Genomic DNA, 14,935 nt, shown 5'->3' with positions numbered 1-14,935 from the left:
ATTCCAGACCCTGCTGCCCTTAAACCACTGGATTTTATTCCCAACATCTTCGGGAGCACGTGGGAATAAAAATTCCTGGAATGGGGAAATCCCAGGGTTCCCCCAAAGTGTCCTCAGGAGATGGGAAATCTCTGAAAATCCCCGGAAATTCTGGGAAATCCCTGGAAATCCCAGGATTCCCACAGGGGTCCCAGCTGTTTTTCCTTCGTGTCCTCGCTTTGGGAAGCTTTTCCTATGGAGCAGCTGCAGCCCGGGGCTGATCCCGGCCGGAATTCCAGGGCTGATCCGATCCCAGCGCCGGAATTCCCGGGAATCAGCAGGAGGGGGCTGATCCCGGGGATGAGCCCGGAACCGGACCCAGGATGGGACCGATCCTGGAACCGGTCCCCGCCTCAGTGATGACGATGATGATGACAATGATGATGACGGTGACTCCGGCATTCCCGGCATTCCCGGCATTCCCGGCATTCCCTCCCAGCTCAGCAGGAGCTGGCCTGCAGGTTGGCCTCGCTCAGGAGGGAGGCGATGGCTGCGGATCCGAATTCCTCATCCGAGCTCAGCCGCTCGTCTTGCAGCGCCGAGTCCACAGCGCGGCGCCTGCGGGGGAAAATTCCGGCCTCTCCCATGGAATTCCCGGCCTCTCCCGTGGAATTCCCGGCCTTTTCCGAACCAGAATTCCCTTACCAGGCCTCCTTTTCCGTGGATTTAGATCCTTTCCCATGAATTTAGGACTTTTTCCTCGGGATTTGGGGTTTTCCCATGGACTGGGGACCTTTCCACGGGTTTAGGGACCTTTCCCATGGATTCTGGAATTTTCCAGCTGGGAATTCCTTACCAGGCCTCCTTTTCCATGGATTTCAGGCGCCGCTGGAGCTGCTCGTTGAGCTCCTGCTGCTCCTCCAGCTCCCGCTGGGATTTTTTCCGGGCATTTTCCAAGCGCTCGATTTCCTCCTCGGATTCGTCCACCTGGCGCTTCAGGGCCTTCACCCGCAGGCTCAGCTGGGAATTCCCGGGATTCAGGGTCAGATTTGGGATTTGGGAATTATGGGAGACTCCTGGGGTGCCCAGGCCTGGCCCTGGCCTCGGAATTTTAAGGATTTCAGAGCTTTTTTTAGGGATCTTAAAGGAATTTTTAAGGATTTTTGGGGTTTTTTTCCGTCCCAAGTCACTCCGGGAATTCCTGGGTTGGGATTTTGGGGATTTTCAGGATCCAAGCTCCATTTTTTCCATGGATTCCCCACCCCTGAGATGGTGGGAATGTCACTGGCCTCGGATTTTTATGGAATTTTTAAAGACCTTTGGGATCTTCGCCAGCCCAAACCATTTCAGGATTCCCTGCCACGGCTCAGATGGGATTTTCGGGATAAATCCTGGATCCTAGCCCAGGTTTTTCCATGGAATTCCAGGAATTCCAGCCCCACCTGGTCCCTTTGGTTGCTGCTGCTCTGCCGCTCCTCGTCCAGCTGCAGCGACAATTCCTTGATTTTCCGCTCCAGCTTCCGGTTGGACGAGAGCAGGACGCTCTTCTCCCTGTGGGAAACCGGGAATTCCGTGGATTCCCCACCCTTTGGAGCGTCCTGGGAGTGGGATTTCGACGGATCTTTATGGAATTTTTAAGGAATTCCAAGGATGTTAAGGTATTTTTAAGGAATCTTTAAGCAATTTTCAGAACTGGTAAGGAATTTTCAAGGAATATTTTGGGGGGGATTTTTAAGGGATTTGGGATTATGGAAACATCTGGGAATTGGGATTTGAGATTTGGGGATTGGGAAATGGGATTTGGGATTATGGAAAATGTGGGAATTGGGATTGCAGAAAATTGGGATTTGGGATCGGGCACCTCTCCTCGGCCTCGAGCTGCTCCCGGAGCTCTTCCAGCTGCGATTCCAGCTGGGAATTCCGGCTGTTCCCGGGTCGCTGCTGCCCCTCGGAAGCGGCCAGCCGGTTCTTCAGCTCCTTGTTCTGGGAAAAATTCCCAAAAAATCCCCCTGACCCCGGGGCTCTTCCCGGTTTTGCCAAGTTTCCCAATGGGGAGGAATTCCGGGAATTCTTTGCAGGATTCCAGGAGCCGGGAAGGTGGGGAAAAGTGGGAATTCTGGGACTTGTCTGTGAGGAAAAGTGGGAATTCTGCACAGGGAAAGTGGGAATTCTGTTGGAATACTGCAGGAAAAACGCCCTGGGAGAGGGGCAGAGAACCCCAGAAGCTGGGAATGGAATAGCAGGAAAATAATATAAAAAAAAGCAGGAAAATAAAAGGAAAAGCAGGAAAAGCTGGAAAAAAAAAACAGAAAAAGCAGGAAAAAAGCAGGAAAAAACTGGGAAAACTCTTTGGAATCGTGACCCCATTCCCAAGGATTCTCTTCCCAGAATTCCTCATGAAATCTGGGTTCCCCCATGGCCATTCCCACCAGGATTCGAGGCTGGACCCAGGGATTTTTCCTGGGAATTATTCCAGGATTTTTCCTGGGAATTTTTCCAGGATTTTCCGGGGATTTCCCGCACCTGGCGCTCCAGGGAGGATTTGTCACATTCCAGGTCCTGGCGGCTCGAACGTTCCTGGAGCAGCTCTGCCCGCAGCTGCTCGATCTGGGGATAAAACCGGGAAAAATCCACGAATTTCCAGGATGTTCCATGGATTTCCATGGATTTTCCCATGGATTTCAGGAATGGGATCAGCAGATGCGCTGGGATTCTCCAGGAATTACGGGAAAAGGATCCCTGGGATTATTCCCAGCTGGAAAAATGGGAAAAATTGGGACAAATTCCCATTTTATGCCCCATTTATGCCTTGGAATTTCTGCGGAAAAAGGACGGAATAAAGTTGGGGAAAAGCCCAGGATCCACTGGGATTTAATCCCAAATTCCCACCCAAACATCAAAAATTGTGAATTCCTTTGGGAATTCTTTATCCCTTTTCCCAACCTCTTTAAATCCCCATTCCCGCCCCAACTAACAATTCCCAGTTGGAATTTTCAGATGGGTCCTTGGAGGCGGGGGTTGGAATTCCAGGAGAAGACAATTTTTGCCAAGATGAGAATTCCCAAAATTCCCTGGATTTTACCTGATCCCGGCTCCGGGTCACCCTCTCGCTCAGCAGCTCCACCGAGCTCCGCTCCTCGTCCAGCTCCAATTCCAGACGTTTGGATTTTTCCTGATGGGAATTTGGGATGGAATTTCTAGGGAATTTTCTGGGAATTCTGGAAAAAAATCTGGGGGGAATTTTTGGGGAAATTTCTGGGAATCTTCCGGGAATTCTTTAGGAATTTTCCATTATTTTTTAGGAGGAATTTTCTGGGAGTGATATTGGGAATTTTTTTTCCATTTCTTGGATAATTTTCCGAGATTTTTTTTTTTTTTTCCCAAGGAATCCCCACCTCCAGCGCCTTGGAATGCCGAGCTCGCTCTTCCTGGGATCGCTTCCGATTTTCCAGGTCCTGCTCCAGCTCCTGGAGCCTCTGCAGCAGCAGCTCCTTGTCCAGCAGGATCCGATCCCGCTCTTCCCGGTTTTCCTGGATCGTCTCCTTCAGCCGGGAAACCTGCCGGAAAAACGCCAAAATTCCCCCAAACTCCTGGCCGGATTTTCCCAAAAAATCCGCAGAATTCCTGGAAAACTCAGCTCCGATTCCCAACAAACCTCGTCCTGGAGCTTCCCGAGGTTCTGTTGGAATTTTTCTGCCTCAGCCTCGCGGTCTTGGGCAATTTTTTGGGAATCCGTGAGTTCCCGCCGGGATTTTTCCTGGAATTCTTCCAGTTGGGATTGGAGCGAGGCCAGGGAGCTCTGGGATTCCGCCGTCATCTGCTCCAGCTGGACAACAGGGATTTTGGGATTGGCAATTTTGTGGGACGGTGCCAAAACTGGGATCTGGGTGGGAGTCTTGGGGGGTGGAAATCCCAGAATTCCACGAAAAAAAGCTGAAAATTCCACGGAAAACCCCCAGAATTCAATGAAAAAAAAAAACCCCAAATTTCCCCCAGATTCCCCAAAAAAAAACCCCCACCCCAAAATGCCACAAAAAACCTCTGAAATTCAGTGGAAAACCCCCGAAATTGCGTGAAAATCCCTGGAATCTTTTCGCACACCTCCTGGCGCGCCACGGAGCCGACGGGAAACCCCACAATTCGGGAAGAGCCCCTCCCAAAAAAAAAAACCCCAATAATTCACCAAAAAAAGCCCCAAAATCCCACGGAAGCCGCCGGGACTGCGGGGAGCCGCGCACCTCGCGGCCGAGCCGGTCCCGCCGGCGCCGCTCCTCGCTCAGCGCCGCTCCCAGGTCCCGCAGCTCCCGCTGGGCCCGCTCCAGGCGCGATCCCAAATCCCGCTCCCGCTCCGCGCCGGCTCCCAGCGACTCGGCCAGCGCCGCGCGCTCCGCCTGACGCAGACACCGCCCCGTTTGGGGGATCTTTTGGGGGTTTTGGGGGGATTTTTGGGGGAGGTTTGGGTGGGGAGTTTTTTTTGGGTTTTTGGGGGGATTTTTTGGGATTTTTCTTTGGGTTTTTGGGAATTCCCAGCACCTCCAGCTCGGCCACTTTCTCCCGGAGCCGTTCCCAGTTTTCCCGCTGCTCCTGGGATTCCTCCAGCCGCGATTCCAGAACTTTCCGCGCCTCCACCGACGCCTCCAGCGCTGATTCCAGGGAAATCTGGGCCTTGGGGGATCCAGGGGGGATTTTGGGGATTTTTTTTTTTAATTTTGGGGGACTCTTGAGGAATTTTTTTTTATTTTGAAGGCTTTTGGGGGGGAATTTGTAGGAATTCTTTTTAATTTTTTGGGACAATTTTGGCTGAGCCCACAATGAGCAAATCTGGGACCCCAAATTCCGAAAAAGTCCCAAAATTTTCCAAAAAATTTCCAATTCCTGGGATTTCCCCCCACCCCTTACCTGAGCAGCCTCGTCCCGCTCCCCCCGGAGCTTTTCCAGATCCTTCCGGGCCTGCTCCAGCTCCTGAGAGAAATCCCAAATTTTAGGGAAAAAAATAATGGATTTTTGGGGGAAAATCCCAAATACTGGGAGGAAATAATCCCAAATTTAAGCCAAAAAAAGTCGCAAATCTGGGGGGAAAGTCCTGAATTTTGGGTTAAAACTTCCCGGATTTCTCGCACCTTCCGGAGCTTTTCCATCTCCTGGGGGTCGCTCCGGGCTCGATCCCGATCCTCCCGCGCCGCCTGGAATCGCTCCTGGAGCTCCCGGAGCTCCTCCTCCAGCTCCTCCCGCTCCAGCCGTGCCTGCAGCAGCCTGGAAAACCCCAAAAATTCCCAACATTCCCTCCATCCCAAAACCCCCGACCCTGTTTTGTTGGGATTTGGAGTGGAGAATCATGAAAATCCCGGAAAATCCTGGAAAATCCCGGAAAATCCCAAATTTCAGATCACCCCAGGCTCTGGGACTCACTCCTGCTTGGAATTCCGGAGCTCTTCCTTGTTTTTCTGGAACATTTCCCGCCACTGCTCCGTCTCCTCCGCGCTCTCCTCCAGCTCCCGCCGCAGATTCCGGAGCTGCATTCCCAAATTTTCCCGTTCCTGCTCCAGGCTGGATTTCTCCTGCAAGGAATTGACAAGATTCCCCCAGGAAAGAAAAAAAATTCCCCGGGAATTCCAGCCAAAATATCCACGTAATCAGCGCTGAGTCTGTGGAAATTCCAGAGGGTTTTTTCCCCAATTTTTCCCCCCATGCCAGAGGGATTTTTCCCAATTTTTCCCATGTTCCACTGGGGGAAACTGGGAGAGGTCTTTTTTCCCGTTTTTTTCCCCCATTCTAGAGGTTTAGAATATGGGGAAAAGCCTGGGATTCCCAGCGCCATCCCAAATTCCCGGCCCGAATTCCATTCCCGAATTCCCGCCCCACATTCCCGCCCCAAATTCTCACCCCACATTCCCATCCCAAATTCCCCCCGAATTCCCGCCCCGAATTCCATTCCCAAATTCCCGTCCCGAATTCCCATCCCAAATTCCCATCCCAAATTCCCATCCCAAATTCCCATCCCAAATTCCCGCCCCACATTCCCGCCCCGAATTCCCATCCCGAATTCTCACCCCGAATTCCCGCCCCACATTCCCATCCCAAATTCCCGCCCCAAATTCCCATCCCGAATTCTCACCCCGAATTCCCGCCCCGAATTCCCGCCCCACATTCCCACCCCACATTCCCACCTCCGAGACCCGCTCCATCTCCGCCCGGATCGCCTCCACCTCCCCGCGGAGCCGCTCCAGGTCGGAATCGTGCGCGGCCACCTCGGCCTTCAGCGCACCCTTGAGCGCCTGCAGCTCCCGCTCCTGGCGCCGCCGCGCCCCCAAAACCTCCTGCAGCTGCTCCCGGCACTCCTGCAGCTCCTGGAAACGGGAAAAACCGGGGTTTGGGATGCGGGGAAACCCCAAAACATCCTGGGAATGGGAAAATCGGGGTTTGGGATGTGGGGTAACCCCAAAACATCCTGGGAACGGGAAAACCGGGGTTTGGGATGTGGGGTAACCCCAAAACATCCTGGGAATGGGAAATTTGGGATTTGGGATGTGAGGAAACCCCAAAACATCCTGGGAATGGGAAAATCGGGGTTTGGGATGTGAGGAAACCCCAAAACATCCTGGGAATGGGAAATTTGGGATTTGGGATGTGGGGAAACCCCAAAACATCCTGGGAATGGGAAAATCGGGGTTTGGGACGCGGGGAAACCCCAAAACATCCTGGGAATGGGAAATTTGGGATTTGGGATGTGGGGAAACCCCAAAACATCCTGGGAATGGGAAATTTGGGATTTGGGATGTGGGGAAACCCCAAAACATCCTGGGAATGGGAAAATCGGGGTTTGGGATGTGGGGAAACCCCAAAACATCCTGGGAACGGGAAATTTGGGATTTGGGATGTGCCGGAAAACCCCAAAACCTCCTGGGAATGGGAAAATCGGGGTTTGGGATGTGGGAAACCCCAAAACATCCTGGGAATGGGAAATTTGGGATTTGGGATGTGGGGAAACCCCAAAACATCCTGGGAATGGGAAAACCGGGGTTTGGGATGTGGGGAAACCCCAAAACATCCTGGGAATGGGAAATTTGGGATTTGGGATGTGGGGAAACCCCAAAACATCCTGGGAATGGGAAATTTGGGATTTGGGATGTGGGGAAACCCCAAAACATCCTGGGAATGGGAAAATCGGGGTTTGGGATGGGGAAACCCCAAAACATCCTGGGAATGGGAAATTTGGGATTTGGGATGTGGGAAACCCCAAAACATCCTGGGAATGGGAAAATCGGGGTTTGGGATGTGGGGAAACCCCAAAACATCCTGGGAATGGGAAATTTGGGATTTGGGATGTGGGGAAACCCCAAAACATCCTGGGAATGGGAAAATTTGGGGTTTGGGATGCGGGTAAACCCCAAAACATCCTGGGAATGGGAAATTTGGGATTTGGGATGTGGGGAAACCCCAAAACATCCTGGGAACGGGAAATTTGGGATTTGGGATGCGGGGAAACCCCAAAACATCCTGGGAATGGGAAAATCGGGGTTTGGGATGCGGGGTAACCCCAAAACATCCTGGGAATGGGAAATTTGGGATTTGGGATGTGAGGAAACCCCAAAGCATCCTGGGAACGGGAAATTCGGGATTTGGGATGCGGGGAAACCCCAAAACATCCTGGGAATGGGAAAATTGGGGTTTGGGATGTGGGGAAACCCCAAAACATCCTGGGAACGGGAAATTTGGGATTTGGGATGCGGGAAACCCCAAAACATCCTGGGAACGGGAAAACCGGGGTTTGAGATGTGGGGAAACCCCAAAACCTCCTGGGAACGGGAAATTTGGGATTTAGGGTGGGAAAAACCCTCAAACCTCCTGGGAATGGGAAATTTGGGATTTGGGGTGCCGAAAAACCCCAAAACCTCCTGGGAATGGCAAAATTGGGGTTTGGGATGTGAGGAAACCCCAAAACCTCCTGGGAACGGGAAATTTGGGATTTGGGATGCAGGGAAACCCCAAAACATCCTGGGAATGGGAAATTTGGGATTTGGGATGTGGGGAAACCCCAAAACCTCCTGGGAATGGGAAATTTGGGATTTGGGACGTGGGGAAACCCCAAAACATCCTGGGAACAGGAAAATCGGGGTTTGGGACGTGGGGAAACCCCAAAACATCCTGGGAACGGGAAACCGGGATTTGGGATGCGGGGAAACCCCAAAACATCCTGGGAACGGGAAACCGGGATTTGGGATGCGGGGAAACCCCAAAACACAGGGAAATTGGATTTGGGATGTGGGAAAAACGAACCTCCTGGGAACGGGAAATTTGGGATTTAGGGTGGGATGTAGAAAACCCCAAACATCCTGGGAATGGGAAATTTGGGATTTGGGATGTGGGGAAACCCCAAAACCTCCTGGGAACGGGAAAATCGGGGTTTGGGATGTGGGGAAACCCCAAAACATCCTGGGAACGGGAAATTCGGGGTTTGGGATGTGGGGAAACCCCAAAACATCCTGGGAACGGGAAATTTGGGATTTGGGATGTGGGGAAACCCCAAAACCTCCTGGCAACAGGAAAATCGGGATTTGGGGGTGGAAAAACACACAAAAGCTCCTGGGAACGGGAAATTTGGGATTTGGCGTTTTGGTTTTGGGGTTTTTTTTGTGTGGTTCTTATTGGGATTTTTCTCATTTTGAGGTTTTTAGAGCTTTTTTTTTGTGGCTTGTTTTTTTTTAAATTTTCCCCATTTTTGAGGTTTTTAGGGGTACCTGGTAGAGGTCCTGCGTGTCGGGGTCATTTTTGGGGTCACTTTTGGGCTCGGTGGCCAGCAGCTGCCCCTCGAGGTGGCCCAGCCGTGCCTCCAGCGCCTCCTTGGCGGCTCTCAGCTCACTCAGCCTGGGCAGTGAAGGGTTAACGGGGCAAATCAGGAGTTAATGGGGGAAATCGAGGCTTACTGGGGTTTTCTGGGGGAAATAAATGGTTCCTGGGGTTTTTGGGGGTTCAGAGGGGGTTTGGGGGTGTTAGGTGGAATTAGGGGAGGTTTGGGGGTGTTTGGGGGGGATTAAGGGAGGTCTAGAGGGTCTGGAAAGGGTCTTTGGGGCCCTAAACCCCAAAAGGGACAAAGGGGGACCCACAGTGACCTCAAACCCCAAAGTGCCACCCAAGACTGCCCCCGACCCTTGAGGGGACCTCAAACCCCCAAAGGGACACCAGGGGTGACCCCAAACTCCCAATGGCCACCCCAAACTGGCCCCCAACCCTTTAGGGGATCCCAAACCCCTGGGGGTGACCCCAAACCCATCCGCCCATCGGTGACCCCATTACTGGGCCTGGCTCCGCTGCAGCTCCTGGGATTTCCTGTCCAGGGCCTCCCGCAGGATTTGGGATTGTGGCAAGTCCGGGGCCACCGTGGAACTCTGGGGCATATGGAAACATTTGGGATGCTGGGGACATCACGTCCTAAAATCCCAAACCCCAAATCCCACGAATCCCAAATCCATCCCAAATCCCGAATCCCAAATCCATCCCAAATCCCAAACCCCAAACCCATCCCCAATCTCAAAGCCACCCCAAATCCTAAATCTTAAATCCTAAATCCCAAACCCCAAACCCATCCCAAACCCCAAATCCATCCCAAATCCCAAACCCCAAATCCCAAATCCATCCCAAATCCCGAATCCCAAATCCATCCCAAATCCCGAATCCCAAATCCATCCGGAATCCCAAATCCATCCGAATCCCAAACCCATCCCCAATCTCAAAGCCATCCCAAATCCTAAATCCAAAACTCCAAAATCCCAAACCCCAAATCCATCCCGAATCCCAAAACCCAAACCTATCCCCAATCTCAAAGCCACCCCAAATCCTAAATCTTAAATCCTAAATCCCAAACCCCAAACCCATCCTAAACCCCAAATCCATCCGGAACTCCAAACCCCAAACCGCCGGAGTTTTCCCACTCACCGCCAGCTCCTGGAATTTTCCCAGCAGCCTCGAGGTTTTCCTTTTCAGGGAAATTTCGCTCTCGGAGCTCCTGGATTTGGGGTTGGATTTTGGGGGAAAAAAATTGGGAACGGGGTCATGGGAAAAGGGAAGGGCAGGAATTGCTGCTGGATTCCCCCAAACCCCAATTTTGGGGGAATTGCGGTCATGGAGTGGGAATTTTAGGGCACTTTCGGGGGATTTTGGTGAATTTTAGGGAGGTTTTGAGGGGATTTTGTGGCATTTGGGGGAAATTCGGGGGGATTTGGGGCCTTTTGGGGCTGTTTTGGGGGAATTGGAGGCTATTTTTGGGGTGTTTTGGGGGCTCACCCCTCCTTTAGGATGCTGTAGATGAGCTCGGTGGGGTTTTCGCCGCCCCCCAATTCCCGCTGGTCCCGCAGCAGGTCCGGGGTGGATTTCAGCTTCAGCAGGGAACAAAAACCCTCAATTCCAACAAAAAACCCCAAATCCCCACAGGGGAACACCCCCCGAATTTTATGGGAAAAACCCATTATTTTATAGGGGAAAACCACAATTTCATAGGAAAACAACCCAAATTTAATGGGGAAAAAGCTCCCAATTTTATAGGTAAAACCCCCTAGTTTCATGGGAAAACCCCCCAAATTTAATGGGAAAACTCCTTAAATTTTATAGGAAAAAAAAATTTTAGGAAAACCCCCAATTTTCATGTAAATTTACAATTTTCATGTAAAGCCCCCATTTTTTAGGAAAAAAAAAAAAACAAAACAATTTTTTGAGGAATTTCCCCCATACCTGCATCTCCACGCTCTGCTCCTCCACGCCCCCAAACCCGCCGGGAATTTGGGGAATTTGGGGCGGGGTCGCGGCGGATTCCCGGGAATTCCGCGCATCCAAACTCTGCGAGCGCTTCCTCGGAGCCGCCCCGGGGCCGCGGAACCTCCGCGCCGCTCGCCCGCGAGGCAAATTCCCGTCGAATTTGGTGATCAAGGAATCCACGGAGCGCAGCGGCTCCGTGTCCACATCCCCGGGAATTTTGGGAATTTCCGCATCCCCTTTTCCCGGTTTTTCCCCGCTCTTGGGAAAAGGCGCGCTGAGGTCCCCGTGCGATTGGGATCGGCGCAGCTCCTCCGAGGGTTTGGCGATTTTCGGGCGCTGATCCGAGGATTTTGGGGCACCCCGGGGTCTTCCCGGGTCCTGATCCGAGAATTTTGGGATCCCCTGAGGCCGCCCCGAAGTTTCTTCATCCCAGGATTTGGGAACCGCCCTGGATCCCCCCGGAATTTCCTGATCCGAGGATTCGGGGACCTTCCTCAGCTCCTCATCCCAGGATTTGGGGACCCCCCGCGACCCCCCTGAACCTTCCTGCTCTGAAAACCTTGGCACCCCCTGAACTCCCCCCAGCTCCTTCTCCAAAACTTTTGGGACGCCCCGAGATCCCCCTGCACCTTCCTGCTCGGGAAACCCGCGCCCCCCGCGCATCCCCCCATCCCAAATCTCCTCCTCCTCCTCCTCCTCCCGGAGCCGCTGTGGGGCCGGGCTCTGGGGGCGCTCGGGGGCGGCTCGGGGCGGCCCCCTCGGATCTGCACGCCGAAGCTGTCTCGGCCGCGCTGGCCGCTGTTGAGCACCACGAAGGGCTGCCCGGCGATGCCCTGGACGCGCACGGCCACGCCGTAGGAGCCGCCGCGGCCGCGGGAGGAGCGCGGGGCGCGCCGCGGCTCGCGCAGGTCGCTGATGAAGCGGATCTGGACGCCGTGGTCCAGCGGCTGCTCCGCCATGGAGCCGAATTCGGGCTCCTTAGGGGGGGAGAAAATGCGTTTCCCTCGGTTTTCCCCGGGTTTTGGCATTTTTCCCCACTTCCCCCCCGTTTTTCGAGGTTTTTTCCCCATTTTATCACGGGGTTTTTTTTCCCCGTTTTATCGCGGTTTTCCCCCCTGCTTTTCCTCTTTTTTCCCGCTTTTGCCCCCCGGTTTTCCCCGGGTTTTGGCATTTTTTCCCCACCTTTCCCCCCCCCGGTTTTCCCCTTTCCCCCCCGTTTTTCGAGGTTTTTTCCCCATTTTATCACGGGGTTTTTCCCCGTTTTTCCCCATTTCGCGGTTTTCCCCCCTGCTTTTCCTCTTTTTTCCCGCTTTTGCCCCCCGGTTTTCCCAGTTTTCCACATTCTATTTCAGGTTTCCCTCCTTTCCCCCATTTTTTCCCAGTTTCCCGGTTTTTCCCATTTTTTATCCGCTTTCCCCCTTTTTCTCCCTTTTCTCCCCGTTTTTTCCTGTTTTTTCTCCGATTTCCCTATTTTTTCCCCGGCGTTCCCCATTTTCCCCCTTTTTTCACTTGTCTTCCCCTTTCCCTCCCCGCTTTTTTCCCGTTTCCCCTGATGTTCCCGGGTTTTTTCCCGGTTTTTTCCCGGTTTTTCGGACGAGCGGTGACATTTTGGGAGCAGCGCGAGGACGGAACCTCCCCCCGCCCTCGATCCCAGAAATCCTCTGCAAGCCCCGGGAAAAAAAAAAAAAAATCGGGAATTTTGGGACGGAGAAGCCGCGAGCCCGCCCCGAATCGGCCCCAAATCCCGGGATTTTCTCCCGGGAGCAGCCGCGGCTGGGAAAAAAATCGGAAATTTCGGGTTGGAAAAGCCGCGATTCCACCCCAAATCCGTTTTTTGGGTTTTTTTTTTCCGCGGGAATGACGCGAGGAGCTGCGGAATGAGAGGGGGAAGGGGATTTGGGGATGTTTGTTGGGATTTGGGGATGTTTGTTAAGGATTTGGGGATGTTTGTTGGGATTTGGGGATTTTGGGATGTTTGTTAAGGATTTTGGGATGTTTGTTGGGATTTGGGGATGTTTGTTGGGATTTTGGGGATTTTGGGATGCCAGGATGGGTCTGAAGTGTCAGGAGAATCCCAAAAATCCCCAAAAATATCCCAAAGGGATTGAGCTGAGCGTGGGATGGGAGTGGGGAAAAGGATCCCGGGCCAAATCCTGCTGCCCCTCCGGAACCCCCACAAATCCCTGAACTGGCAGGGGAAGGATCCTGGGAGCAGAATTCCCGAATCCCTAAATCCCCAAATTCCCGAATCCCCAAATTCCCGAATCCCCAAATTCCCGAATCCCCAAATCCCGCCGGCCCTCTGGAATCGCCACAAATCTCAGGAATCTCAAAACCCCCGGAATTTCGGGGGAAGGATCCCGGGAGTGGAACCCCCAAACTCCCAAACCCCCGGGATCCAGGAAATCTAGGGAATCCGGGAACCGACCTGAGCAGGGAGCAGCGCCGGCGGAAAATCGGGAATTTTTCCAGGTGGCCAAAGGGCAGCGGGGGCGGGGCCGGGGCGGGGCCGGGAGTGATCCCGATGGGAATTCCGGGATCCGGGGAAGACCTTTGGAAAGGCCGGGAGGCGTCAGGGTCACCGGGAAGGGCTGGGATCCATCTCAGATCCCGGCATCCATCCCCAATCCTGGGATCCATCCTGAATCCCAGGATCCATCTCAAATCCCTGGATCCATCCCCAGCCCTGGGATCCATCTCAGATTCTGGGATCCATCCCCAACCCTGGGATCCATCCCAGATCCTTGGATCCATCTCAGATCCCGGGATCCATCCCAAATCCCTGGATCCATCCCCAGCCCTGGGATCCATCCCCAACCCTGGGATCCATCCTGAATCCTTGGATCCTTCTCAAATCCCAGGATCCATCTCAGATCCCGGCATCCATCCTGAATTCTTGGATCCATCCCCAACCCTGGGATCCATCCCAGATCTTTGGATCCTTCTCAAATCCCTGGATCCATCCCAGCCCTGGGATCCATCCCGAATCCTTGGATCCATCTCAGACCCTGGGATCCATCTCAGATCCCTGGATCCATCCCAAATCCCAGGATCCATCCAGAATCCTTGGATCCATCCCCAACCCTGGGATCCATCCCAGATCTTTGGATCCTTCTCAGATCCCGGGATCCATCCCAAATCCCTGGATCCATCCCCAGCCCTGGGATCCATCCCAGCCCTTGGATCCATCTCAGATCCCTGGATCCATCCCAAATCCCAGGATCCATCCCCAGACCCTGGGATCCATCCCGAATCCTTGGATCCTTCTCAGATCCCTGGATCCATCCCCAGCCCTGGGATCCATCCCAGATCCCTGGATCCATCCCCAACCCTGGGATCCATCCTGAATCCTTGGATCCTTCTCAAATCCCTGGATCCATCCCCAGCCCTCGGATCCATCTCAGATCCCTGGATCCATCCCCAAACCTGGGATCCATCCGGAATCCTTGGATCCATCCCCAACCCTGGGATCCATCCCAGCCCTGGGACCATCCCGAATCCTTGGATCCATCTCAGATCCCTGGATCCATCCCCAACCCTGGGATCCATCCCAGATCTTTGGATCCATCTCAGATCCCGGGATCCATCCCAGCTCCCTCCTGGAGCAGGTGGAGAATCCACGGGGTGGGGGAGAGGGGGTTGGGAAAGCTCCCAGATGGCTCCGGAAAAACTGGGAACAGGAGAGGCTCAGAAAACTGGGAGAGGATTTGGAATTTCCAGAAACTCGGGAGAGGATCGGATATTCCCGAAATGAGGAAATCTGGGACAGGAATGGCTCATTTGCTCTCCCGGGATTTCAATGGAAAACTGAAAGGAAAAAAAAAACGGGAAAAGGGAATTTTGGGGCCTGAAAAAATGGGGAAAAAGCAAATTTTGGGGCTGAGAAAAACCAGATTTTTGGGGATTTCCCTGGAAAACCAGAGGGGGAAAAAGCAGAAAAGGGAATTTAGGGCCTAAAAAAACCCCAAAAATGGGAATTTTCCCTTGGAATGGGGTCGGGAAAAATCAGGAGGGGCCATCCCGGCCCCTTTGGAAGGGCGGAATTTTGGGAATTTTCTGGCTGGCCGGGATCCAGGGAAGCACAAAGAGCCTTTGTGGCTCCGACCCAGAAAAAGCCGTTTTGTAATTCCCAGAGTTGCCGGAAAATCTGGGAAAAAAAAAATAAACTGGAGTTCCTTTTCCAGGTTTTTCTTCCATTTTTTTTTCC

General features: G+C 53.2%; 1 protein-coding gene across 1 annotated transcript; it reads right to left on the bottom strand.

Moving 5' to 3' along the window:
* Positions 1-21: 21 nt before the first annotated feature.
* Positions 22-13,274, bottom strand: CGN (cingulin). The gene is made up of 21 exons (XM_030965102.1): positions 13,157-13,274; positions 11,358-11,705; positions 10,705-11,274; positions 10,261-10,352; positions 9,913-9,982; positions 9,274-9,365; positions 8,718-8,844; positions 6,147-6,326; positions 5,389-5,537; positions 5,100-5,232; positions 4,879-4,941; positions 4,513-4,644; positions 4,218-4,370; positions 3,635-3,805; positions 3,375-3,536; positions 3,062-3,151; positions 2,503-2,586; positions 1,841-1,962; positions 1,422-1,530; positions 836-999; positions 22-597 (listed from the first exon to the last, which is right to left on the bottom strand). Exons 2-21 carry the CDS (start codon positions 11,685-11,687, stop codon positions 480-482), a joined length of 3,111 nt encoding a protein of 1,036 aa, XP_030820962.1. The 5' UTR covers positions 11,688-11,705; positions 13,157-13,274; the 3' UTR covers positions 22-479.
* Positions 13,275-14,935: the final 1,661 nt, after the last annotated feature.

This window comes from Camarhynchus parvulus, chromosome 25, assembly GCF_901933205.1.
Source record: "Camarhynchus parvulus chromosome 25, STF_HiC, whole genome shotgun sequence".
In the NCBI taxonomy this organism is placed as follows: domain Eukaryota; kingdom Metazoa; phylum Chordata; class Aves; order Passeriformes; family Thraupidae; genus Camarhynchus; species Camarhynchus parvulus.
The sequence above is the reverse complement of the archived record's forward strand: the minus strand, read 5'-3'. Positions and strand labels throughout refer to the sequence as shown.

What these genes read in the sequence shown, in the direction of transcription:
- CGN (XM_030965102.1), bottom strand. Translation starts at nt 11,687, where the DNA reads ATGGCGGAGCAGCCGCTGGACCACGGCGTCCAGATCCGCTTCATCAGC. An exon ending in CTCCGGAATTCCAAGCAGGA is followed by an intron (nt 5,233 to 5,388) that starts GTGAGTCCCAGA and finishes GGGGTTTTCCAG; the next exon opens with GCTGCTGCAGGCACGGCTGG. An exon ending in GGGACCGGCTCGGCCGCGAG is followed by an intron (nt 3,806 to 4,217) that starts GTGCGCGGCTCC and finishes CCTGTTGTCCAG; the next exon opens with CTGGAGCAGATGACGGCGGA.